Raw genomic sequence first — 25,986 nt, forward strand, 5'->3', positions numbered from 1 at the left:
TTGTACCTTCCACCAACAGAAGTTGGTCCAAGAAAAGATGATACCTCACCTACCTTGTCTCACCTCTGTTTTTGTTTTTCAAGATGATTTTAAATCTTCATTGCCACCAAGAGGCAAAAATGTGTACTGATATTTTAAATCAACAGTACACAATTTGACTCCAATGCTTCACTATTTGAAATTATCAGAGCACAGGAAAGACAGTAGGTTCCAGTATGCTTTTACATATATGTATCTGTGTTGTGTTTACAGTAACGTTTATTTCTTTTTCCAGTTGTATCCCTGTTGGTGATTCACATTAGGTGCACCTACACCCTTGATTGGAGATTTTTTTGTACTTGTGCCTGCTGGACCAGTGCATGAGTCCCACACATCTTGTCCCATGCCGAGGCTACATGCGGCTTTGCGGGCCCTTTTCAACTGCCTTCAGCCAGAGACGGAGTCTACTGTGCTCCTGTTCGCTCTAGTATTCTATAATTAGTTAGTTACCTTGTAGTCTCTATAGCTGTTGGAACAGCTGTTCCTTTTATTTTCATTTCCTTTAACTAACTAAATAATGAAAAAAACATTTTATTACTATGTAGTTAGATAGCAGTTAATAGCTTTCCCTTTTTAGGGGTCATTTTTTATTATATTACTCAGGAATGCCACACTCTCTTGGGTTCAAATGGTGCTTCTCCCGCAGTGCAGTGATTACCATTCAGTAACTGACATTTCCCCGTGTCTCCACTGTTTGGGAGATAACATGTATCCCCAGTAAGTGCAAGATCAAGTTTAAACTTCTGATGATGAAGCAAGCTTTGTGACCACCTTTGGATCCTAGGGCGGAGGACTACACTGTACATAGACATTCCAGTACCACCAGTGCCCTGTCCACATCAAGACCTTGGTCATTGGAAACTGCTAGAGATGGAGGCAGTACCATAGCACTAAATACATCTAAGGTACCAAAATCCTCAGTGGAGGTAGTCTTGACATCTGCTTCTAAGCAGAAGGATGTAAGGAGTAAATCAAGATTTTGTTGGAGGTCACTGACCCATAAGAAGACTACAGAGACTTCGGGTTCTAAGGGGAGTTGCATGCAAACTCCAGGTGATTCTAATACTGCAAAAGCAAAGAGGAGTCTTTTGTCTAATGCAGTGGTGTTGTAGCCATATTGGTCCCAGGATCTTAGAGACACAAGGTGAGTGAGGTAATATCTTTTATTGGACCGACTTCTGTTGGTGAGAGAGACAAGCTTTCGAGCTTACACAGAGCTTTTCTTCAGGTCTGGGAAACTAACTCAAAGTGTCACTGCTAAACACAAGATTTAAACAGATTGTTTAGCATTAGTAGTTAACGCTTATTTTAAGGGACCAGTCAAGGTGAAGTTGCCTGTTAACACACCTCCAGTCATAAGCAGGAAAGATGGGGTGTTGTTAGTGGGTTACAGATTGTTGCAATAAGCCATAAATCTGGTGTCTAGCTACTCACTAAAAATCATGGACTGAATAGAGATACCGATTTATGGCTTATTGCAGCAATCTGTTCAAATTTTGTGTTTAGCAGTGACGCTTTGAGTTAGTTTCCCAGACCTGAAGAAAAACTCTGTGTAAGCTCGAAAGTGGGTCTCTCTCACCAACAGAAGTCGGTCCAATAAAAAATATTACCTCACCCACCTTGTGTCTCGGTTGTCTGACAGACTTTTTGCCCAATTCAGGTGCCAGTACCCAGAGCAGCAGACACTGGTGACAAGTTCTAAACCCATACCTGAACAGCACTCGGTACTGGTAGCACAAAACTCAATGGTACCAAAGACCACTTGGCCATCTACAGTACTGCTGGAATTAGATTAGACTTACACCTATGCCAGACATTCAGCACTAGCTGAATCCATACTGAAGCCATCCTCCATTGGTTCTTGCTTGACATCATCTTCGTTATTGTCAGTACCTCAATTTAGGCACCCTGAAGGCCTGCTAATATCTTCAGAGCCAGAGTATCCTCTGTTAATGAGTGGGGGGAGGGGAAGGTTGTCAGTGTCAAGACTCTGTCACTGACCCCGCTACATACTCACCCCCATCTACATTTCAAGCTGAACAGCTCTCTCCTCCATTGGACTGTATGGAAGAGGACTCTTCAGACCCTCAAATATTGGTTGCACCGTTCCATTGTCTAGTCTAGGACACATCATTCTCCTTCCTATACTGATGTAATGAAGGAAGCTGGACCTCAATTAGGACCAACGTGGCAGGAACACAGATGGATGCCTCCACCTATGCCACCTCAGGCCTTCCTTGTACCCTTGGGTGTTCTGTCACCAGCAATTTACAGTGAAGTCATTATACCACATGAGGGAGCAGAAAAGGACCCATTATCAACCTGCTTTACTACTATCTATGCCAAAGGAGGAGACCTTTGAGGAGCAAGGATGGGTATGGAGGTGGCTCCACTTACTAATATTTCCTGTTCATCACCTGATGAGGCTGTGATGCCTCCACCGCTCTCTCTGATGTATGACTTCAGGCAGTTTCAAGAACTGATTAAGCAAATTTCAGACATCCTTTCAGATACCGTTAAGTGACTCAGGAGTCTAACAATAAACTCCTGGATATGTTGTACACTTTGACATCTTTGAGGATCACCAGTCCAGTTGGAGCCCGTTAAGACTGTTAAGCAGTGTGGTAACTGTGGTTTCCCAACTTGCAAGAGAGCGCATAAAAAATATTATGTCTCTGCCAGGGAATCAGAGTTTCTCTTTTTTCACCCAGCTCCAAATTCCCAAGTAGTGGAGGCTGTTAATGAACAAGGCAGACATCATAGCTCGAAGTCCACCCCATATAGTAAGGGCTACAAGAGACTAGATCTTTTTGGTCACAAGTCTTACTCGTTAGCCATGCTTCTGAGTAGCAAATCATCACGTGCTCATGGCCAAATACAACTATTTAAGTTACAACAAATTTATTTTGTTTGTTGAGCACTTGCCGGAAGAACATCATGAACAATTTAAGGTCAACTCTTGGCAAATACATTACTTTGTGTCTCCTTGGATGCTGCAGATATGTTATCATGGTTTGTATCCACTGGAGTGGTCATGAGAAAAGCATCTTGAGTTCAGCTGTTGGGTTCCCCAAGAGAGGTCCAAAGTACCATTGATAACCTTCCTTTTGATGGTGGCAAGCTCTTTGTGGACTCGATGGATACATCTCTCCACACTTTAAAGGACTCGAAAACCATGCTGTTATCCTTAGGGATTTATATTTCTATATTAGAAGGAGATGTAATTGGTCTCAGATGGCACAAAGAGCATACCCAGTCCTTTTGTTCAACTTATCGTAGGCCATCTGAGCCCCCAGCCAAGATATTCTAAGAAAAAATTCTTTCAGCTACAGCTACATCTCCTCAGCCGTGTACGTCCTCCAAGCAACAGTTTTGATGGTGTGGTCAAGAGTGTCAACCATCCAACAGACAGAGGATTACACCTGCAACCTCCTACCCCTCCCTTCTCTCAGGTGTCCTCTCTCCCCTTTTGGGGCTGTATGGGAGAATATAAAATCAGACAAATGGGTTTTGGAAGCCGTAACATCTTGGTAAACTATCCATTTCAAATCCATCCCTTGTACCCATTCCTCCTCCCCATCCTTCTTCAGGAACTCTTCTTGCAATCAGTTGCTGGTGCAAGAGATTGCTTCTTCTGTGTTTAGGAGCAATAGAACCAGGTCCTGTACTAGCACAGGGGAAGGGGATTCTATTCGAAGTACTTTCTGATGTCCAAACCTGGAGACCCTTCCAGCAATAATTCCCTTGTTATATTTAGGGGATTGGCTTGCAACTCTCGACCTACAAACAACATTGGACTAGTCAAGAAGCTATATTCCATACTCTAGATGTCAGGAGGGCATTACTCTTTTATCTAGAGAGAGGCCCAAACCATTTAGAAGATCTCCTAGACTGTTTGTAGCCACTGCAGAGAGAAACAAGGGTTTGGTCATTTCAAAACAGAGGTTATCAAAGTAGATCTCTGGATATATTAAAATTTCTTACAACCGAACTCACGTTCAACCCCTTTGAGAGTGATAGCACGTTCCACAGGAGCATCAAGTACTTCTGTAGCCTTACTTAAGGATGCACCAGTTGCAGTGGCAACTTGGTACTCTGTTCATGGTTTCTAATCATCATGTCTTGGTGTTTGCAGCTAGATCAGATGCTGCTGTAGGCAATGCAGTTCTCTTCTGTATTGGACTCTACTCCAAATCTCCTACCTCCTTAAGGGGGATATTGCTTGGAAGTCTCCTGAAGTGAAGCATCCATAGGAACACTACTCGAAGGAGAAGAGGTTACTCACCTTGTTCAGTAACTGCAGTTCTTCAAGGTGTGTCTCTCTCTGGGTGCTCCACTGCCCACCCTCCTTCCCCTCTGCTTCAGTGGAACTTTTTGGTGTTGGAGGAACTGAGGGTGGTTCACGTGCAAAGCCCCATATAGCCTTGGTACGGGACATGAGGATCTGCGGGGCACATGCATGGGCTTCATGGACAATGCTACCAAAAAAACTTAGATCAAGGTTCAGGGTGCAGGCACACCTCATGTGGAGCACCCACAGGGGGCATATTTCGAAGTTCTCCAGTTACTGCACAAGGTAAGTAACTTCTCCAACAGTGTCAAAAATCTGTGCAATCAAGAGCTGATCACTTCTTGCAAAATGGTATTTTGTGCCTCAGAAGATGGTTTTGCTAAATCTATACTGTTTTTGTATGTTTGTTTTCTCATCCTTGACCTCTTTAATTGTTTTACATTAAAACAATGGGCTTTGCAAAGATGTCATGTCTTGCATTATTAAAATGTTTCTGAAATTTTTTTTCTTTTTCAGTCTGATCTTGTGGATCAGAGTATATTTAATTTTATCCCAGAGGGGGAACATTCAGAGGTTTATAAAATACTGTCTACTCATCTGCTGGAAAGTGATTCATTGACACAAGAATATTTAAAATGTAAGTTGTATTGCTAAAAAAATCTGCTCGATGTGGGAGTCTTATCATAGAGTCTTTATATGGGCAACTCGATTTCAGTGGAAGTAAATGCATATGGGATTTCAGGGTGAAACTTACAGCCTTAAAGGAAAAAGATGATTCATAGTCATTTTATTCTCTGAAGTAAATCGATATTTTATTTTAAAATTTCCCAGTGACCAAATAACATTGCATGTCATAAATATTTCCAAAACACAGAGAAAGTATTTCTGTTTATAATTTATTGTCACATAATCATAGCAGCTGGAGAAGATGAAGACCTATTACGTCATACACAATTGGAATCATACTTCCAGGCACTTCCCATTAGGCTGCTGTCCATGGAAACTTCCCTTGTAGGAGTTCCACTCTTCTGTGGCTTCTCTATAAAGCTGAAGTATGGAGAGTGAGTGCTGCTGAGCCCTTCCAAACACAAATCCCATAGTTTCCTATCCACTACATTGGGTAATTCCATGTTGGAAAAAAATAAAATGCCACGGCCATTTTTTTTCCATCGCAGCATTTATAGTAAATTCTTTATTAAATATGTTGTTTGCAGTAGTGTTGTTGCCATGTTGGTCCCAGGATATGAGAGACACAAAGTAGGTGAAGTATTATCTTTTATTGGACCAACTTCTGTCAATGGAAAGATCAAGCTTTTGAGCTATACCAACCTCTTCTTCCGGTCTAGGAAAGGAAATCAGAGTGTCTGAGCTAAATACAAGTTGGGACAGATTGCTAAGCATAAGGGAAAAGGGATAAGGCATGTTGTTGGAAGCCACTTGAAAGGAAATCTGCAATTGAGGGTTATATTGTTATTCATAGGGGGTTTGACGAAGGTGATTAGGGATAGCAGGCAGTGGGGTGTGTTACAAATTATTGTAATGAGCCCTAAAACTAGTGCCCCTATTGAATCTATAGTTTTTGGTGTCTAGCAGATTTATGAATTTAAGTTCCCAGGCTCAGTTTTGAAGGTGCTATGCAGGTTTCCTTTGAGGATGAGTATTGAAAGATCAGACAGGAAGCGATTGCTCTGTGAAAAGTGTCCACCCACAGGTGATATGGTATTTTTGTCTTTTATCATTTTTCTGTGTGAGTTTATTTAAGACCATAGTGATATCTGGTTTCACCCACAAAGTTATTATTGAGGCATTTGATGCACTGGATGAGGTACACCACATGTTATGACAAGCATGTTTAGGACCCATGAATTTTGAAAGTTACGTTGTGTCGGGGGGTGATCATCATAGAAGTGATGATATGTCTGCAGGCTTTGCATCTGTTCTAGCAGTCTGGTGCCAGTTTGAGTTGGTGAGTTCTGGTTTGTGGGGAGCTTGCTTCACATGATTAGCTTGGTGGGATTGTTTGAAGATCAGAAGAGGGGTTCAGGAAAGATTTCTTTCAGGATATGGTCCCCATCAACTACAGGTGTAATTGTTTGATGGTACCCCTTATGGGTTCCCGTGTGGGGTGATAGGTGAGAGCTAGAGGTGTGCGGTCCGTGGGGTGTTTTTGTTTGGTTGGTTTTTTGCTCTACTGAAGCAGGTTCTCTGGGGGATTTGGATGGCTCTTTCATGATGCGATCTACTTCTCTAATGGAGTGTTCTTGTTTAGTGAAGGCAGTTTTATGTGTATTTAGGAGTGTATTCCGGACTTTCTCTTCAGAGCAAGTTCTGTGGTATCTGAGTGGCTGGCAGTAGATAACAGATTTTTTGGTGAGTCTGGGGCTGTTTCTAGATCTGTGGAGATAAATATGGTGATCCATGGGTTTCTTGTGGATAGCTGTTTATAGGAGTCCATTGTTGAATCTGATCATGGTGTCCAGGAAGTTGATGCTGATGTGGAAGCGTTTTAGAGATAGTTTGATCAATGTGTGGTTCTGGTTGAAGTTGTGATGAAAATCTGTGAGGGAGTTTGGGTCTTCTGTCCAGAGTATGAAAATATCGTCAATATCTCTGTATCTCAGGTATGTTGATGGTTTTGTGGTACATTTTTCCAGATATTCTTCCTCAAATGGGCACATGAGAAGGTTGGTATATTGGGGAGCCATGTTAGTACCCATGGCTGTTCCCATGGTTTGGAGAAAATGTTTGTTGTTAAATGGGAAGTTGGCCTCATTGACATCAGGTTTAAGGAATATTTGTCCTTTTGGTAGTAGGAAGACTGTGGTGCTATAATGTTTGTGGAGGATTTCATTTTATCCACGGAGGGGTGGGGGTGTCCTGTCAGATGATTCTTTTTTCTTATACCTGTCAGTGGAATTGTAGTAGTTTTGGGTGGTGGTGTCTTAGTTGTAAAAGAATTCCTTGAGGAGGAGCTGATGGAAGAAATCTTTCCTAAATCCCCTCTTCTGGCCTTCAAAAACAACACTCCAACCTCATCAGGAGCAAGCCCTCTCCCCACCCTCCCCTGCATCCCCTCCAAACCAGGACACACTAACGCAAAGGAGCACCAGACCGTTGGAACAACAGATGCAAAACTTGCAGATATATCTCCATTTCTACGACAGTCAATACCCCCCACAACATACCTTTCAAGATGCATGGGTTCTACACATGCCTATCATGTGTGGTGTATTCATTCATAGAATCATAGAATATCAGGGTTGGAAGGAATCTCAGGAGGTGATCTAGTCCAACCCCCTGCTCAAAACAGGACCATTCCCCAACTAAATCATCCCAGCCAGGGCTTTGTCAAGCCTGACCTTAAAAACTTCTAAGGAAGGAGATTCCACCACCTCCCTAGGTAACGCATTCCAGTGCTTCTCCACCCTCCTAGTGAAAAAGTTTTTCCTAATATCCAACCTAAACCTTTCGCACTGCAACTTGAGACCAATACTCCTCTGTTAGGATATAGATATTCAGGCCTGTCTGTAAAGGCCTATACTCTAAGAATTTAGGTGTATTCTTATCACTTGGCTAGTGATAGAGGTATAAAAAATCACTGTCTGCCAGTGTAAGGGCCTTCTCTTACTGTGACAGTTTGTGGCCCTGTGCTTAGGCTCAGGCCTTTGGCTAAGCAGCAGAGGCAGCCATAAGCTGGGAAGCGAATGGTCACATCCTCACATTCCAAACTAGTCACATTGAAATAAGGTGCTATTGGGCTGTTAGGCACTATCAGGACAGGATTGTATTCCTATCACCTCCAGAGAAAGGGAAGTGCCTAGAAAATGTAAAAGGAAACTTAGTTTGATAGCATCCTGTCTGGCAAGAACTCACTTATCAATAGCTGGGATGTGAAATCCTCACTTCTGTATTGTTTTGTCATTATAGTTCCCACTTTGCTGTTGTTTGTCTGTATAATCTCTGTCTGGTTCTGTGATTGTTCCTGTCTGCTGTATAATTAATTTTGCTGGGTGTAAACTAATTGAGGTGGTGGGATATAATTGGTTACATAATCATGTTAGGATTGGTTAGTTAAATTTCAGGAAAATGATTGGTTAAGGTATAGCTAAGCAGAACTCAAGTTTTACTATATAATCTGTAGTCAATGAGGAAGTGACGGGGTGTGGGTGGGGGTGGGCATGTGGGTGTGTGAGATGGGAACAGGGAATGGGGGTAAGGAAATTGGAATCATGTTTTGCTAAAGGGGGAAATGGGAACAGGGAATGGGAGTAAAGAAGTTGGAATCATGTTTGGCTAAGGGCAGGAATGGGAACAGGGACACAGGTGTGAGGCTCTGTGGTGTCAGAGCTGGGAAGGAGGATACTAAGGAAGGAAACTGGAATCATGCTTGCTGGAAGTTCACCCCAGTAAACATCGAATTGTTTGCACCTTTGGACTTCGGGTATTGTTGCTCTCTGTTCATGCGAGAAGGACCAGGGAAGTGAGTGGGTGAAGGAATAAGCCCCCTAACATCCTCGTTCTGTCATCTGCTACCACTGAGAACAGTCTAGATCCGTCTTCTTTGGAACCCCCTTTCAGGTAGTTGAAAGCAGCTATCAAATCCTCCCTCATTCTTCTCTTCCGCAGACTAAACAATCCCAGTTCCCTCAACCTCTCCTCATAAGTCACGTGTTCCAGTCCCCTAATCATTTTTGTTGCCCTCCGCTGGACGTTTTCCAATTTTTCAGCACACCAAAGCCCCAATAACAGCTATTTGAGTGAAACAGACAATCGTGCTCTCAAATGAACTCACACAGAAAAATGATAAAAGATAAAAACACCCTGTCAGCTATGGGCAGACACTTTTCACAGTGCAATCACTCAGTATCTGATCTTTTAATACGCATCCTCAAAGAAAACTGGCATAGCACCTTCAAAAGTGAGCCTGGGAACTAAAATTCATAACCCTGCTAGACATCAAAATCATGGACTCAACAGGGACTGGACTGGTTTTATGGCTTATTACAACAATTTGTAACACTCCCACATCACACCCCTTATGCATCACAATTTAACCCTCATTTGCACAATTCTTTTTCAAGTGACTTCCTTCAACATGCTTACCCCTTATGCGTAACAATCTATCCCAACTTGTATTTAGTTCAGAGACTATGATTTCCTTCCTCAGACCTGAAGAAGAGATCTGTATCTCAACAGCTTGTACCTTCTACTAACAGAGGTTGATCCAATAAAAGATATTACCTCACCTATCTTGTCTCTTTTATGCAATATGTATGCTAATTATTATTGCTTTTATATGAATCTCTATTGGTGTATGTTTCATCATGTAAGCTACCTTTTCATTACATTGTTTCAGCAAAAAATCAACTAGAATTCTGTTGCCATATGCTGCGAGGAACAATAGACCCAAAAGAACCACCTACATACGAATATGTAAAGTTTATTGGAAATTTCAAGTCTTTGAATAATGGTAAGAAATGCTTCACTGTAATGTGGCTAAAATTAAAGGCACTTTCCAAAGGTTTATACATTAGGAAAGTTTTGTGAAAACTTAGTGATAATATTTAAAATATTTTGGTATTTATTTTGAAAGATACTAGACCATGATACAGGTTGTGTTGTTTATACTTAGCATTACTGAAAAAATAATAATTCTTTATATTTGGTATTATATTGTAGACAGTAATGTCTGAGCCGGTGAAAGTAAAATAAAAATAGGACCTTGCAGCTCTAGAACTCCTTCCATTAAAGAGTGTTAATGTTTGTAAAACACTTTAATGAGCATTTTACACAAGAGCAGATGTGAGGTAAAGAAAAATTTAGGCCAGTGTTTTTAAGTGCCTAAATCCATATCTAGGTATATTACTAATTAACTTGATTTCTTTTAGAGTTATTGAATACGTGCAGCTGTCATTGGCTTCCAGTGGGTTCAGAATTAGAACCTACATCTCCACTTTACACTCAGTCCTGTGCTTTAATCAACAATTATCCTTCATATAACACTTAGAACAAAACCACAGCATCTGGTTGGGTTTTTTATATGGTATCAGAAGGGCAGGGGATTTTATCTCTTAACTGCACTGTTTTTCCTGCAGAGTATGAGATAAATTGAGCTCTCAAAAGATAAATGTGTGGATGAGGCTGCCTAAATTGTTATATGTTTTGTAAGCAAATAGAATGTTATAAATATTCTGCATTTGGAAGACAGTGCAGGAGATAGAGAAGTCCTAAATGCTGTAGAACTTATCAGTTTTGACAAGAAATTTAACATAAAATATTCCATTAGGATATATTGTGTAACCCAGGTTATATCAGATTGGTATTATGTAGGTAAAAGATTTTAAGCAATGACATTCTATAGGAGCAATTTACTTGTTCTCTATTGGCTGTCTATACTTGATCATGTAGGAGGATTAGTGGGCCCCTGCATTGTTCCATCAATAAACTGGTTGATGTTCTCTTGAGCTGAGCAAAGTCTAGAAAAGAAAGCTTTACCTCAGGATTCAGGAGGAAAAGGTTACTGTAATAGTTTTCTCTCGTTACTTCATTGGGACCAAAAATGAAAAAACCTGATGAAAAATTTAGAAATTTTAAACCATTTGTTATCAAGTAGTCTAAAATAATCTAGCCAATTAAAATAGGTATTAAGAAGCAATTCTATAGCTTTTATTGGTTTCCTAAAGCCATCTGTTGTCCATGACTATATTTAAGTAGCTGGACTCTAATTTTAGTTGTTAGAGAAGTCCCTTGCTGGTTTTGATAACATGGATATGACTAGTACTATTAAATTATATGCCACATGTATGTATTTTTAAATGTAGCTTTGCTCATAATTCATAGTAAATTTATAATATTTTACAGTAGGTTAATGTTGGGGGTTTTGCCTCCTTTGTGCCTCCATGCACATTTTGTAACTAAGGCTATGTCCACACTACCACTTACGTTGGTATAACTTATGTCACTCAAGGGTGTGAATAATCCACCAGTGACCTAAGTGCTGGTGTATACACTGCTATGTCTGTGGAAGAGTTTCTCCTGCCAACACAGTTACCGCTGCTCATTGGGGGTGGATTAGTTAAGTCAACAGGAGAGCTCTCTTCCATTGGCCTAGAGCAGCAACACTTGAGAGCTTACAATGGCGCAGCTGCATCAGTACAGCTGTGCTGCTGTGTGCTCTCTAGTGTAGCCATAACCTAACTCTTCTCCCTCTCCATCTTCCCCCCACCCCATTTCCTTCAGTCCCCAACTCCGCGCACAACGGTTATGAAGGAACTATCCAGCGGCCCCAGCGGCCTTCATATGAAGACAGAGTTTGCTTTGTAGCTACAGTTAGGTTAGCTACACCTCAGTTTATCAAGGTACGTTTGGGATTTTCCTCTGCACAAGTGAAAACAAGTGTTTACGACACTTGGTAAACACGTACGTGTGCTCAGATCATGAAACTTTCAATGTGACTGTACCACTTTACATACTGCTACTAAAAGCTGTCATTAACCTTTTTATGTGAAATCATATATTTTTGCCTCTACACATTTTACACAACATATGAGGTGAAGTGTTGAGCAACTTCATTTGAAGTTTTCATGAATATTAAGTGTTTTGCAGAACTTACTGAATTACTAGTTAACAATTAAAATGATTAAACTTTTGATCAGTACAGTATGTCTGTCAGGAGTTTTCTTTCCCTAAGCAGAGTTGTAAAGAGACTTGTTCTACTATTTATTTTTTATTTGGCTAATAAATATAAAGTAATCTGTGTGTCAGATGTTTAAAAAGAGGAGTACAGCCATTTTACTCAGCAAAGTAGTGTGAGGGTCACATTTTGATTCCCTTTTCACGGCGTATAATTGAGTGTCTAAAAATTAAGGTTTCTAATAAAATGTGGTATTTTGTGTATGTCTGCTCATGGTTTTACTGCAATGTGGCATTGGGCCAGATCCTGTAGGCCTTTTATTTGACATTAGCCAACTGACAGCCATGTTTTAGTTAGTAAATCAGTTTGCATTTTGCTCTAATGCTGATCGACAGCAAAAAAAAAAAAAATTTGTGTAAACACGGAACATTTGCATAGCTGTTAATTCAGGATGGAAACTAGCTTTTAAGTACAGAGTAGGTATTAATTATAGGGACTTTGCCAAGTGCAGCCCGGTGCCATTCCAATGCTAGTCAAAATAAACACTTATATAATCTATGGTTCAAGGCCTGTGGCTGCAGCTTTACTAAAGAATTACAATGGAAACTGGAAAATAAGTGGTTAACTTGTCCAGCATACAGAGTTTATTGTAAGAAACATAAGATCAGTTGAGGGCACAGATGCGCATTATACACAAATTGGAGCAAGATACAGTATTCTGCAATTACCAATAATAGGACCCTACCAATAAAGTAGAAACAAACTTTTGATCCAAAACAATGCAGACATCTGGTCTACACTACTTTCACCTAGGAGTGTCCTCCACATTTATGACACTGTCAGAGAAGTTTTTTGCAGTTCGTTACAGTTTGAAGCAACCTCAAAAGCCATTGATTTCAGTGCATGTTCCAATGTCATTAATATTGGGTTTGATTTTGACCTTACACCAGCATTACTCATTGACATCAGTTGAGTTATGCCAGTTTAGAGCTAGTGCAATTGAGATCAGATTCTAGCTCAGTCTGCTTTAAATACATAAAAACAATAAAAGTGCCTAAAAATAACTTTTAAAGCTACATTCTTGTGGATTTATCTGCCTACTTCGGGTAAGTCTGAATTTCATAGGAGCTTCTAAATTAGAATAGAGCAGATTTGAGAGACTTTTTTGTTGTTGTTTTTTAGGAAATGTGCACTGTTGAAGAACCCAATGAAGAGTTTACATCTAGACATAGCTTAGAATGGAAGTTCCTATTCTTGGATCACAGGTGCCATTCCTTATAATAAAGTAGTACATAGTAGCATTCTGGCTGTAATCTTCAGAAAACTCTAACCAGCACTGACTATTCATAATCTGAGTTGGGATGTTTGTTTTATTTTGGAGAACATATTGTAAACATGAACTAGAATGAGACTGATTTTATTGTTTTTATATGTTAAAGTAAAGTAACATTAACTTCTATATTAACTAGGGCACCTCCAATAATAGGCTATTTACCATTCGAAGTTCTGGGGACATCAGGCTATGATTACTATCATGTAGATGACCTAGAAAATCTGGCAAAATGTCACGAACACTGTAAGTAAATGTCAAAACTCTGTGCTACAAAAACCATACTCAATTAAACATCTGTACGTTATGTGAAAGTCTTGTTAATTATACTGAATTGTGTGGAGAGGGCAGGATATTTACTGAAATCCTGCATCACTCAAGTGATACTTTTTGTGGCAAGACCACAGTTTTGTGCTGCAAAATGTTTATGGTTCATTTATATACAGGCGCCTGAGATGTGATCTCATAATACAGCCATCTAATATAAAGAAATTACAAATTCATGGCTGCTGTAGCTGAAAAAATTTGTAATATAACTTACTGAAAAGCCTTCTCTTCCATTGTGGGTAGTACTTGAAATAGTAGTTCCTCTTTTTAGTCATTGTCCTAATGCCAGACAAATTCAGGTGAAGATCTTTTAGTTTAGATTTAGTGAATAATATAAATAATTGAATTACTACTGCATCACATTATTCACATAACATGTGAAAGCAAAGAAGTCTTATTCTTTTTTATCTTCTAGTAATGCAATACGGGAAAGGGAAGTCATGTTATTACAGGTTCCTGACAAAGGGGCAGCAATGGATTTGGCTACAAACACATTACTATATTACTTATCATCAGTGGAATTCCAGGCCAGAGTTTATTGTCTGTACACACACTGTAGTAAGGTAACAGTTGTTTTTTATTAATTTTAGAGAAGCTCTCTTAATTGGCAACTGTATTGCTGATGTTTTTAAAGCATTGGAAAGATTTTAACTAATAGTAATTTGCAAAGACATTGTGATGCCTCCTGAGTGTTTATACCCTTTTTTCCATGAGCAAAACAGCATGTCTGAGGAGGTCACATTTTAAGACATTACTGTAAAAACCATTTGGACGAGGCATAATAAATGTGGTTTGTTCTTTTATAGTTATGCAGAAGTTCGAGCAGAAAGACGGCGAGAACTTGGTATTGAAGAGTCTCTTCCAGAGATAGCTGCAAATAAAGTGAGCTTCCTAACTTTTCTTTATTATATGGTCCCCTTGTACTGCTGTATGTTTGATTTATTTATTTTTTAATCAGAAGGTAGGAAAGTTTTTATCCTCTGCTGCTACTGCTAATGTAATGCTTTTTTAACTATGAAATATTATCTCATGCCTAGGAAGATGTAGGAAAGGTGACTGCTTCACAACATGCCACCTTGGAGTTCTTCTTTATTATTTTTAGGTTTATTATATGTATTCCAGTAGCATACAGAGGTCCCAGTTAGGATTGGGGACCCATAGTGTTAAATACAAACACAAAGATTTGTACAAATAAATCAAATAAAATACAAATAAAAAAGATTTTTTTATTATATGGTCCCCTTCCATCTGAAAAAACAAGGAACAGATAAGGGAGGAAGAGGGAGGGAAATCAGCAGAAGGGGACAGCATAGCTCCATCACATGGCTTCCACCCACTTCTCAGGAGCATCCAGAAGTCTTTCTGGATGAATACCCTCCGGTTGAGACTCTGAAGGTGTTCAGGATATTGGGCCTCAGAAAGGTAAGTCAGGGTCAGACACTCATGATGTGCTCCCTTGGTAGTCTGGCAAGTTTCCCAGTGGAAATATGCTGCTTATGGCACAACTAACTATGCCTGCATGGCTTCTTGCTCCTCCAAGAGAGAAAGAGAGTACACAGGAATAGGAAGTGAGTTTTGTTGCTGGAGGGGGAAGGAAGTCTGTGCAGCAACACAGGACTGGTGTAGAACTCAGAGTTGCAGGATTTGCCTGCATATCTTTGGACTCTGGGTTTTCATGGCTTTGTCTCTCCTTTCTTTACAAACCCCATAAATGGAAACTCCATCAACTTAAACTTGTAGAGTATAAAAGGACATAGTTTTGTCTGCAGTTTTATCTGTCAGAGGTTTGATTGGCCCAGATGTTTGTTTAATTTGCTCAGCTGTGTTTGCCAACTGAAATATTTAATGTCTATGTGCTGAACCATCAAATAAAATCATTTTTATTTGTACCCTTTCAGAATCAGGACTCCGGATCTGATAATCATATAAACACGGTCAGCCTCAAAGAAGCATTGGAAAGATTTGATCACAGCGGTACACCTTCTGCTTCCTCTAGGAGTTCGAGGAAATCTTCTCATACTGCAGTGTCAGATCCTTCATGTAAGTACTAACCATTGAAAACATAATTGCCTTATTAGGGGAGACTCTATCTGTCCTTTTTTTGCTGTGTTTTTATTGAAATAATGCATTTTAAAACTTTTAAAATACTTTATTAATATATCTGAATGAAACACTGAATTTAAAAATGTCCCTCTCAATGGCTTAACTAATGGTAGTGCAGCAGCCTGACGGTACCAGGTTTATCCAGAGAGTTCTACATTTAAACGTTGCCCAGTAGAGACCCATTTGAAACATCGGATATTAAAATAAAATCTTATTTCATACAATCAGACCTATACAACTGATAGAAATGTACTTCTGAAAAATGTGCTTGAAGCTTTTGCTCAGGCAAAACTCCCTTTGATATTTTCGTATATGGAGTTATAGGATCTGGCTTATTATTAACAAAATGTGTTTTCGCTTTTACATTGATCGTCATTAGCAACGCCAACAAAGATGACAATGGACACTAGCACTCCTCCAAGACAAAACTTACCTGGGCATGAAAAGACTGCACCAAGGAGGTCATCACTTAGTAGTCAGGTAACTCTTCAGAGGAGGGTCTCTGTAAAATCCATTTATTTCACTTGTAAATGAAAATGTTTAAATCTACAGTAAACTTTACATTTTTTTCCTTAAAGCATAGAGTTTGATCTGGAAGTGAAAATATTTTCAGTCTGGGTACTTGATTGCCAAGATTGCATGATCAAGATTACTTACACAACTGCTTATGCATGTGTTTAATTTTACACATTAAACTAACTGTGACTACTCATATAGTTAGGGCCCTACCAAATTCATGGTCCATTTAGGTCAATTTCATGGTCATAGGATTTTTTAAATAGTCAATTTAACGGTTTCAGATGTTTACATCTGAAATTTCAGTGTTGTAACTGTGGGGGTCTGACCCAAAAGGGGGTCATGGGGAGGGGATCATGGGATTGTCACCCTTACTTCTGTGCTGCTGCTGCTGGCAGGGGCGCTGCCTTCAGAACTGGGCAGCCAGAGAGCAGCAGCTGCCGACTGGGAGCCCAGCTCTAAAGCCAGCGCTGCCGTCAGTAGCAGCGCAGATTTGAGGGTCGCAGGGTATGGAGGGGGCTGTCACTTTTGGAGGGAGCAGGGCTGGCCTTATGGGTGAGCGACTGCTCAGGGCCCTGTGGTCAGGGGGGCACTGTTCTTCCAACACACACACAGCCAGCTCAAGGCCCCTTTAGCCCCCAAGCACTGCGCCTGGAGCTGGGGAGGGGCAGGACTGGGGGCACCACTGCTGGGGTCTCCTACCATGCACCAGGCTCCAGCTGCTAGTCCTAGTGGAGCTGGGGAGGGACAGGACTTCCTGAGGCCAGATCAGATCCACCTCCAGGAGTGTGCCACCCTTACTTTGGCACTGCCTTCAGAGCTGGACTCCCAGCCAGCAGCTGTGGAGCTTCCTGAAGCCAGGGGAGGTTCCTGGAGGTGGGTCTGACCCAGCCCTGTGGGTGGCCCCTGCAGGGGAAGAGGAAGTCCCAGCACAGCCAGGACTACCATCTGGAGCCCAGCGCACAGTAGGAGCCCCCCTTCCCTACAGTAGCCAGATTTCATTGGGGAAATCAGATTTCATGGTTCATGATGCATTTTTCATGGCTGTGAATTTGTTAGGACCCTACATATAGTTAAGCATGTGTGTCATTGGGTGACCGTCTCCCATGACCCCTGCCTCAGGCAACCCTGAAATTGGACCCCTGCCGCAGTATCCCCTTTCAGGGGGCTTCTGGAGTAACTCTCAAACACTTTTGTCTATTCATACGCCTCCTCAGGGTCTGGTTTATTAAATTAATAAACATTCAAAATAAAGTTCTCAGGTCCTTCCTTAAGTTCATTGGTTTACCCCATTATCAGGTCACTTCCAGACCTTTCCTGCCTGTAGTCTCGCTCCCCAAGTTCCAGGTTTTTCTGAGGGAGCCTACTTGTTCCCAGCAGCCTCTGTTGTGCATTCTAGTCTCCCTGAGAATTCTCGCTCTGCAGCTTCCTGCTGCATTTTTATAGGTGAATGAGCTGGTCCTTGCTCAGGTGTGCTTCCTTATTAACTAGGGTTGACTGTCTCCAGACCTCTAGCCCTTAAAGGGCAAAGTCACCCTGTTACAACATGCATAAATCTATGCTTTCTTTCTCATACAATTTTTCATAAACTAGGTATAACCCATCCAATGACAAAGTTATGGAATAGTTTCATATAGTTCCTGAAATCCTGATAATATTAGAAAATCCCATACATGCCCTCTGCTATGAGCTGTTCATTGACTGTGATTTGAGGCAGGTTTATTGTTGGTTTGAGATGATTTAGAAGGGGAATAAAAGGATGCTGTTAACTTAAAAATGTTTGAAAACAAGTATCTTTACTTATTAACACCACCTTTCAATTATTACAGGTTTAAAATTCCCTTTTCCCTTTCACTATATGTATTCTTTATTTATTTCTGACATATATCATAACTTGAACAAAGATACCCCATGTAATCACTTGTACCCGGATGTTCACAATGCTGCAATATTTTGGTTTCAAACATCGCAGGGAACATTTACTTGCTTAAAGACTATTATCCCCTTGAAATATTAAAAATAAATGTAGATACATTTCTGTTGGCCTTGTGTTATATAAAAGTGTGTTTTAACAATGTACTGTTGTGCCATCTTGGAATTGACAGTTTCTCTTAAATAATTTAGTTATATCTATTATGAGACGAGTTCTGTTGGATAATTATGGTATGCTTTTAAATCTTAGTCCTTAAATGCCCAGTCTGTTGGACAACCATTAGCACAGCCAATGATGTCTCAACCTGCAACTTTACAGATCCAGCCAGGCATGTCCCAGGTATGGATTAGTTTTGTATATTTATTGACAGGTTCTTTCAGCAAATAACCCCATTTAGGAATAGGGCATTAAGGACTTTCTCATTAACTGAACTGTGTGATAGAAGTTTATTTTATGCAGTCATCTTTACTTGCATTCTGTCTTATGCCTAATTAAGGTAAACTTCTCCCAAAATGAATGTAACAATTGATTTTTAGCCAATTTTGCTGGATGCAAATAATTGTTGTTGCAGTTTATTTAGTATAAACTTAAGTACCTGATTTGCTAATGACACAAATCTTACACAAATTGTCACTGTTAACAGTTAAAATCTGTTTTAAAAATCCAGCCCTAAGTATAAAATCAGATTAATATTGAATTCGTGCTCTGGTGGGAAGGAGGGGAGATGCACAATGTTCTGGCATGGCAGTGGGGATCTGTAATAGCCTACGTGGCTTTTGTCCTGGTTATCTTGGAGACTGTATCCTCCATGCCCTGTCCGGAACAGCTGAAGTCAGCTGATGCTGACAGTCCCTAGAGATATACAGCTGAGTTTTTATGTCTTCAGGTTACATTGTAAACCCATCTAATTGCTCAGGCTTTTTGCGGAGAGGTTGACCTGTGTGCAGGGCAGTTGCGTGTTGGTGTGTGTCTTTTGTTTGTTTGGGTTATTTTGTTCAGGAGTTCTCTGACACATACATTTAATGTTTAATCTCAGAACTTTTCACAACTAAGTGATTGTGCCTAGAGTAGTGCTCCCCAAACTATTGGATATGTCCCTTCCTGGGGGGGTAGAGAAACCCTGCATGGGGGCTGGAGATGGAGCACCACCCAGCCCTACTCTGCCCCCAGACCAGCTTCGATCCCAGCCACAGCTCCGCTCTGCCCCCAGACCAGTTCCAGCCCCAGCCACAGCTCCGCTCCTCCCCCTGCTTCACCCCCAACCCAACTCCGGCACCCGCTGCAACTCCACTCTGCCTCCTGCCCTGCCCATAGCCCAGCTTCAACCTCAGCCGCAGCTCCACTCCGCCCCCAGCTCTAGCCCCAGATGCAGTTCCACTCCGTCCTATGCTCTTCCCCCAGCTCAGCTCTGCCTTCATTCCATTTCCGCCCCTGTGCCAGCTCCCCTCAATCCCCAGCTCCTCCCCTGTCGCCAGTTCTGCCCCCAGCTCCGCCTTCAGGCCAGCCTCTCTGCTGAGCCAACTGTGGAGTAATGGAGGGGGCACAGACAGATTCCATTACTGACAAGGGGGGTCACAAGAGGAAAAGTTTGGGCACCGCTGGCCTAGAGATTGTGGTAGACAACAAGTGTAGCATGTTCTTAGGTAGGGCTTGGTTCCCATTGCTACTATGAAGGGATGATTTACCTTTTGTAGGTCAAGTTTGTCTGTTTCTGATTCAAACTCTTTTAACCTATACATGGCTCTGCAGCCTATGTTTCAGTTTTCAGCCCAATTGGGAGCCATGCAGCACCTAAAGGACCAGCTGGAGCAAAGAACACGAATGATAGAGGCAAATATTCATCGGCAGCAAGAAGAGTTGCGTAAGATTCAAGAACAGCTTCAAATGGTCCATGGTCAAGGGCTTCAGGTGAGTTACAGTTGGATTAACACTGACTTTTTAGTAAGGACTTAAATGACTTTCTACATGCTGAACTCCACCAATCTAGTCAAAATGGATAACACTGGGAAAGCCCTGCCTTATAGATTGTTGCTACAGACTGTCAATTTCCAGGGAAGAAATTATGTATAGTATTCGGATCTGTCAGTTATAAAATTATTTTCCCATCATTGCCTTCATTTCACTAAACTGCTGGAGATATTGGAAAGAGAAATGCAGTTTCTAATTAATGTTGTCTTTTTCAAAATTTTGTACAAGCTGTCTTTGTACTTCTTTAAATGCAAATCTTAAACTAAATATGTAGGGATCTAATCCTCTTCACACCAGAGTTACACTACTGTATCTCTGTTAAATATTGAATTACATTAATCCAGAACGAAACTGGTATAAGAGATTTTAATCGTGCGTTATCCATTGCTTATAGTACACTCATAAAGCCTCTGGCACCTACAGTTAAACAGTATTTCTGTCTTTAATTGTTTTTCAAAGGTATTGTATTAAGAATTTTCAGTAATACTTTAAACCATCAATAGTTTGTTTTAAAAAAAAACTAATTTGTGGATTTTCTTAAAGATGTTTTTGCAGCAATCAACTCCTGGATTAAATTTTGGTTCTGTGCAGCTTACTTCTGGAAATTCTTCTAACATTCAGCAGCTTACACCAATAAACATGCAAGGTCAAGTTGTTCAGGCTAATCAAATTCAAGGCGGAATGAACACTGGGCATATTAGTACTCAGCACATGATACAGCAACAGCCTTTGCAGAGTACAGCAACACAGGTAAAGTTTGTCATAGGTACCTATGCTAGGTAGTATAATCACATGGAACCAAAATTGAAACCCATTATGGGCCTGCCTGATCCTGCTGTGATTCAATACAGAGAATTTTCATTGAAGTCCGTGGACATTTTGAATGTGCAAGAAACACAGGTTCATACCCTAAATGTTTCGGGTTGAAATATATTTTGTTTTCTCTTTCAGGAAAAGGCTTAGATTTTATAGTCTTCTCTTGATAGAAGAATTTTCAGGTATAAATGATGAGCAGTGAATAACAAGTAGTTCTTTTGGAAGGACCCATCCTCAAAAGCAGGCTTTAGCTAATCATTCTTCCTTTTCATGTGGCCTTTTCATTCAGCAGAGGAACATGTTTAAAAGTAGTAAAATGTGACTGTAAAGCCATAGAATCGGGTAGGGGACAATAAGGGCAGGTGTAATACCTGAAAATACTTTAAATTCAATTTTTTTTAACTCAGATTGAAAGTTAATGGTGTCCCTTTAAAATAATAGTATTTGATCAGTTAAAATGTGAATATATCTTTGGAACATTTGGTTTTGAATGAATAAAGAAATGTAACATTTTAGTCAAGAATTCTGTTTCTGGAGCCCTAAGGATTTCCACCCCCTACCTACTCACATTAACACATCCCTAGTTTTTTTATTCCTACCACCCTTGAAAGCCTTTTGTCATGGTGACCTATGTTGCCTTCAGTCCCAATAAAGTGCCTTCATAGAGCTCACTAAAGCTGATTGGACTAGTGCAAAGTGACGTGCTCTCTGTCTTCCCCTCAACCCAACGCTTCCAGGGACTGAGCATGCTTACACCTGCAGTTCTGCCTGGCCCATCATTCCACCTTTTTGTGCAGTTCTCCTAATGTTATAAGAGTTTTGGAAGAGGAGCATGGGGCTGGGACTGAGAAACTCCTGGATCCTAATCCTGGCACTAACACTCACTACATGGCCTGGGACAAATCATTTAACCTTTGTTTGCTCATCTGTAAAAGCTGGAATAATATATATTTACGTCACTCACAAAGATGTTGTAGGAATGGATTAATTATTTTGTATTTTGTACAGTGTTTTGAGAGTATAAAGCATATATAAGAACATTTAGTATTAGCAATAATTAACTGTTAGTGTACAGCATTTTTATTTATGCCTGCAAAGCAAGCTGTGCCTTCTGTGTTTGAAAGGGGTATTTGTTTTTACAGCTGTATTCAATTAATTTATGACTTGTTTTTCTTTCTTAGCATGCTCAACAAAATATACTTAGTGGGCACAATCAACAGGCTTCTCTTACCAATCAGTCACAGAATACACTTTCAGCCCCCTTATATAACACTATGGTGATTTCCCAGCCAACGACAGGAAATGTGGTCCAGATTCCATCTAGTTTACCACAAAACAATAACCAGAGTGGTGCAGTAACTACTTTCACCCAGGACAGACAGATCAGGTAAATATAAAGGAGCAATGTTCATTCAGATGATTTTGCTAGAGCTCTCTGTGCTTTAGTGGTCACCAGATCTTACGGAAAAGGAGACAAAAGTTAAACCAACAGTTTCATGCAGTTTTACTTAGTGTAGGCATGTGCATGTGCTGTAGTCTGAGGACCAAACTTGCAAAGAGATACTCCTGTAATTCCATGAAAACTCGTGGTGTTGAGGCACAGGTGGGAGGGGTGGGCCTTTGAAGGCAACGTGTAGCCCATTGCGTTTGCATTTGTTTGTTAGTTTGTAGTAAGCAAAGGAAAAATGGGTTTGTCTTGAATGACCCTGTCCGTGATAACTGGCACTTACCTCATCAGATTAATACAGGAAAGTTCATCCAGTGTACCTGAAGCAGATTTTTTTTCCCCAAACGAAGCTGATGAGACCACCTGGTGTCTTTTCCCTTTCACAGATTTTCTCAAGGTCAGCAGCTTGTCACAAAATTAGTCACTGCCCCTGTAGCATGTGGAGCGGTAATGGTACCAAGCACTATGTTTATGGGACAGGTGGTGACTGCCTACCCCACTTTTGCTGCACAACAGCAGCAGCCACAGACATTGTCAATCACGCAGCAGCAACAGAGTCAGCAAGAGCAGCAGCAGCAGCAGCTCAGTACAGTTCAGCAGTCGGCTCAAGCGCAGCTGACGCAGCACCCGCAGCAGTTCTTACAGGTAACGCAGCAATGTCTAGAGCTGTCAGCTTGCACAGACTTTCACAGGTTCGGCATAGACTGCAAGTTTGGTAACTGAGAATGTTATTTAAATAAGCACCCTTGTTAATCTCAGACAAACGATGTGCACTGGAGGAGATGCTTTCATAGACCTTATTTAAAGTCTCTTGCGATGTTTCTTGTCAAGTTCACACATAAGAACTGCACTTAAAAACCTGTTTCCCAGCCTGTGGGCATTAGAGTACACTAGGAGCGGGACGTGGAGAAAAGGAGAGAAACAATGGGGACAGGAAAAATTGTCACAGGGGTCCACCTCATCTCACCATAAACATACTTGCGTGATTCTAAGTAAAGGGGCAGGCATCTCTTTGTAAATCTCTCACTTTCCCTCCAGTTGCCATGGTGGCCCACAATGCAACAAGGTGTGAGCTGGCTCAGGAGTGTCTTTTCTCTGCTTCTGTGTAGCTGCAGGAGCTGTGAGCTGCTTCTGTGAGCTGGCTCAGGAGTGTCTTTTCTCTGCTTCTGTGTAGCTGCAGGAGCACATGCTGTCTGGGCCTCAGGGAGATACCAGTGGATGCCTGGGCAGCAATAGCCTTCTCATGAGTAAGGAGAGAAGAATCCACGATGGGGGAGAGAAGAGATTGGATCAGAAAGAAAAGGAGGGACGGAGGAACAGATTGAGAATAACAAAAGAGCAAAAAAGAAAATACATACTAAAAATAAGAGAAATCAAAAAAGAGTGAAGAGGAAGAAAGAGGAGGTAGAATGGACTAGTAAAAGAAGAGGCAGCAGTGACCTTGCAGAACTAGCGTACTGGAATACGTCTCACAGGAAGGCCTCGGGAAGGGGGGAAAGGAGACATGCCGGTTGCCAGTCCATTAGAGGGGCAATCTGCTACAACAAAAACTTTGGGAACCACTGAACTAGATACACAGTCAACCTATTTGGACCTGAAATTTTGCCTCCTTTTAAAGGATTATAATCCCTTACAGCATCCCTAAATAATTTGTGTATATGTGTATGGGCATTCTCTGAAAATAATGTTAAAATTGCAAGTTAGATTCTTGAAATGTCAAAGTGAAAGTTGGCGGGTCAGCCTTAACTATACTCAGATTATTAGGGGTATGTGCTCTTATAAAGCCTTTAATTACAATTGCTGTGTATCTCTGCCTCTATAACTATTACCATAGTTCTCCTAGCATTGACATCACATACCGAGATCCAATAAATTGCTTTACAGTTAGATGCTGAAAAATATTAATACTCTGTAGTTAGCGATTTTATTCTGAATGAATCTTCACTTTGTGCAATTATAAGTGAAAGTAGTCGTGGTCCTATTGATGTTTAACCTCGTGAGAGTTTTAAAGTGTAACCAGACCTGCATTTTCCTAGTGTGGGCAATAATCCTCTTTTATTTATTTCTTTTTAGACATCCAGGCTACTTCATGGAAATCAATCAACTCAGCTTATTCTCTCTGCTGCTTTCCCACTACAACAAAGCACTTTTACTCAATCACACCACCAGCAGCATCAATCTCAGCAGCAGCAGCAACTCTCACGACATAGAACTGACAACATGATTGATCCTTCCAAAGTTCAGCCACAGTAGCATGGGGATTCACTTCTTCTAGAAGCAAACAGCAGGGAGGGGCTGCTCCATAAACATTTGCACTGATGATGGTAGAGGTAGAAGTCCAAAGGCTTTATAAAGTACAGTATTGAGGTCTACTTCTAACTTCTGGGAATCTGTTTGCAGAAGAAACTACTACAAAACGTTGTGGAGGTACCTTAGGTACAAAGAGCAAAAAGATAACAGGGACATGGCCAACTTTGACAGTCTTTTAGTTGTCCCAATTTCTGTGTTCTAAAGGATGTGCTGCCACGTAATAACTTGTCCAGATCAAGTCTCAAACCCTCAGTGAACTGAAAAGGGCACTAAAAATGTTGGTATCTTTAGCAGTCCTGTAAGTTTGTCAAATGTGACCATGGACATGCAGTTGCTCACAATAATGCTACAATACAGTCCAAAAGACATTTAAATTTTTTTTCTCAGATGATTATGGGACAAGTAAATATTTTCAAAATGTTGTGTGGAATCAGATTCTGTATTATACAGATGTTGTAAAACAATGTGTATATGTCTGGATAAAAGGAGAGAGAGCAAAAATATTTTATATGATGCATGAAAATGTAATCTTGTTATTTGTAGGGTTGAATGTTTCCCTAAATTCTCACACCATGCTCTGACTAATATTTTCCTCTGTTCTACCCTTTTGTTTACAACATGATGCATCATAATTTTCACCCTTAATGTGGGCACAAGTCTCTTGTTTGTGCTTTGTCTGTGATGTCACAGTTTGTTCAGTGAGGTATAGTGTGCTGGTTAGCGGATTTTTTGGGGGTTAAATTATTGATGAAACTGTTTGAACTGATGGTCACGCATCACGGTTCAAGACATTCAGATTTCAGAAGTATTATCCATCATTTCACAATTATTCATTGTTTTTTGATTGAAAAATAGGAATTTGCACTGCTTTATTGTGGATGGTTTGGAATTTTACTCCCCAAAGCTATCTTTTGATATAGATCATAGTTGGAAATATTTATGTAAAGGGTTTTAAAAAAACTACATGAAAGTAATTTTTAAAAATTTGTCAGTTATAGGAGTAATTTGCACAACAATATATTTACACTTAATAACATTTTAGGCACTTTTTAACCACCTTCTCTGTGGTGAGAATTGTAACTTGTTAAAATATGTTGGAATCTTTTTATTCTCCTTTAAAAATTAGATCTTTCTTCAGTCAAAACTGATTCAGGGTCATTTTAAAACAAAAAAACAAGAAACCCACAGTGCCTTGATTTTAATTCAGGTGATAACGTTGAACATCTTGAATTATGTTGTCTTGAATCTGTTACGATTTTACAATTTTGAAGTC

General features: G+C 40.5%; 1 protein-coding gene across 2 annotated transcripts in view; it reads left to right on the forward strand.

Moving 5' to 3' along the window:
• The window catches only part of CLOCK (clock circadian regulator), a 92,459-nt gene extending 66,874 nt beyond the window's left edge, over positions 1-25,585 (forward strand). For both annotated transcript variants that reach the window (XM_084626144.1, XM_084626145.1), the window contains 15 exons: positions 4,847-4,967; positions 9,687-9,800; positions 11,570-11,688; positions 13,146-13,228; positions 13,433-13,539; positions 14,036-14,183; positions 14,427-14,502; positions 15,519-15,660; positions 16,103-16,203; positions 18,422-18,511; positions 19,922-20,080; positions 20,684-20,890; positions 22,138-22,343; positions 22,790-23,048; positions 24,477-25,585. In XM_084626144.1, coding sequence (XP_084482270.1) covers positions 4,847-4,967; positions 9,687-9,800; positions 11,570-11,688; positions 13,146-13,228; positions 13,433-13,539; positions 14,036-14,183; positions 14,427-14,502; positions 15,519-15,660; positions 16,103-16,203; positions 18,422-18,511; positions 19,922-20,080; positions 20,684-20,890; positions 22,138-22,343; positions 22,790-23,048; positions 24,477-24,656 — 2,112 coding nt within the window. In that variant the 3' untranslated portion in view covers positions 24,657-25,585. The remainder of the gene's footprint in view (positions 1-4,846; positions 4,968-9,686; positions 9,801-11,569; positions 11,689-13,145; positions 13,229-13,432; positions 13,540-14,035; positions 14,184-14,426; positions 14,503-15,518; positions 15,661-16,102; positions 16,204-18,421; positions 18,512-19,921; positions 20,081-20,683; positions 20,891-22,137; positions 22,344-22,789; positions 23,049-24,476) is intronic.
• Positions 25,586-25,986: the final 401 nt, after the last annotated feature.

The sequence above is a fragment of the Lepidochelys olivacea genome, assembly GCF_965140295.1.
Source record: "Lepidochelys olivacea isolate rLepOli2 genome assembly, chromosome: 4".
NCBI lineage: Eukaryota > Metazoa > Chordata > Testudines > Cheloniidae > Lepidochelys > Lepidochelys olivacea.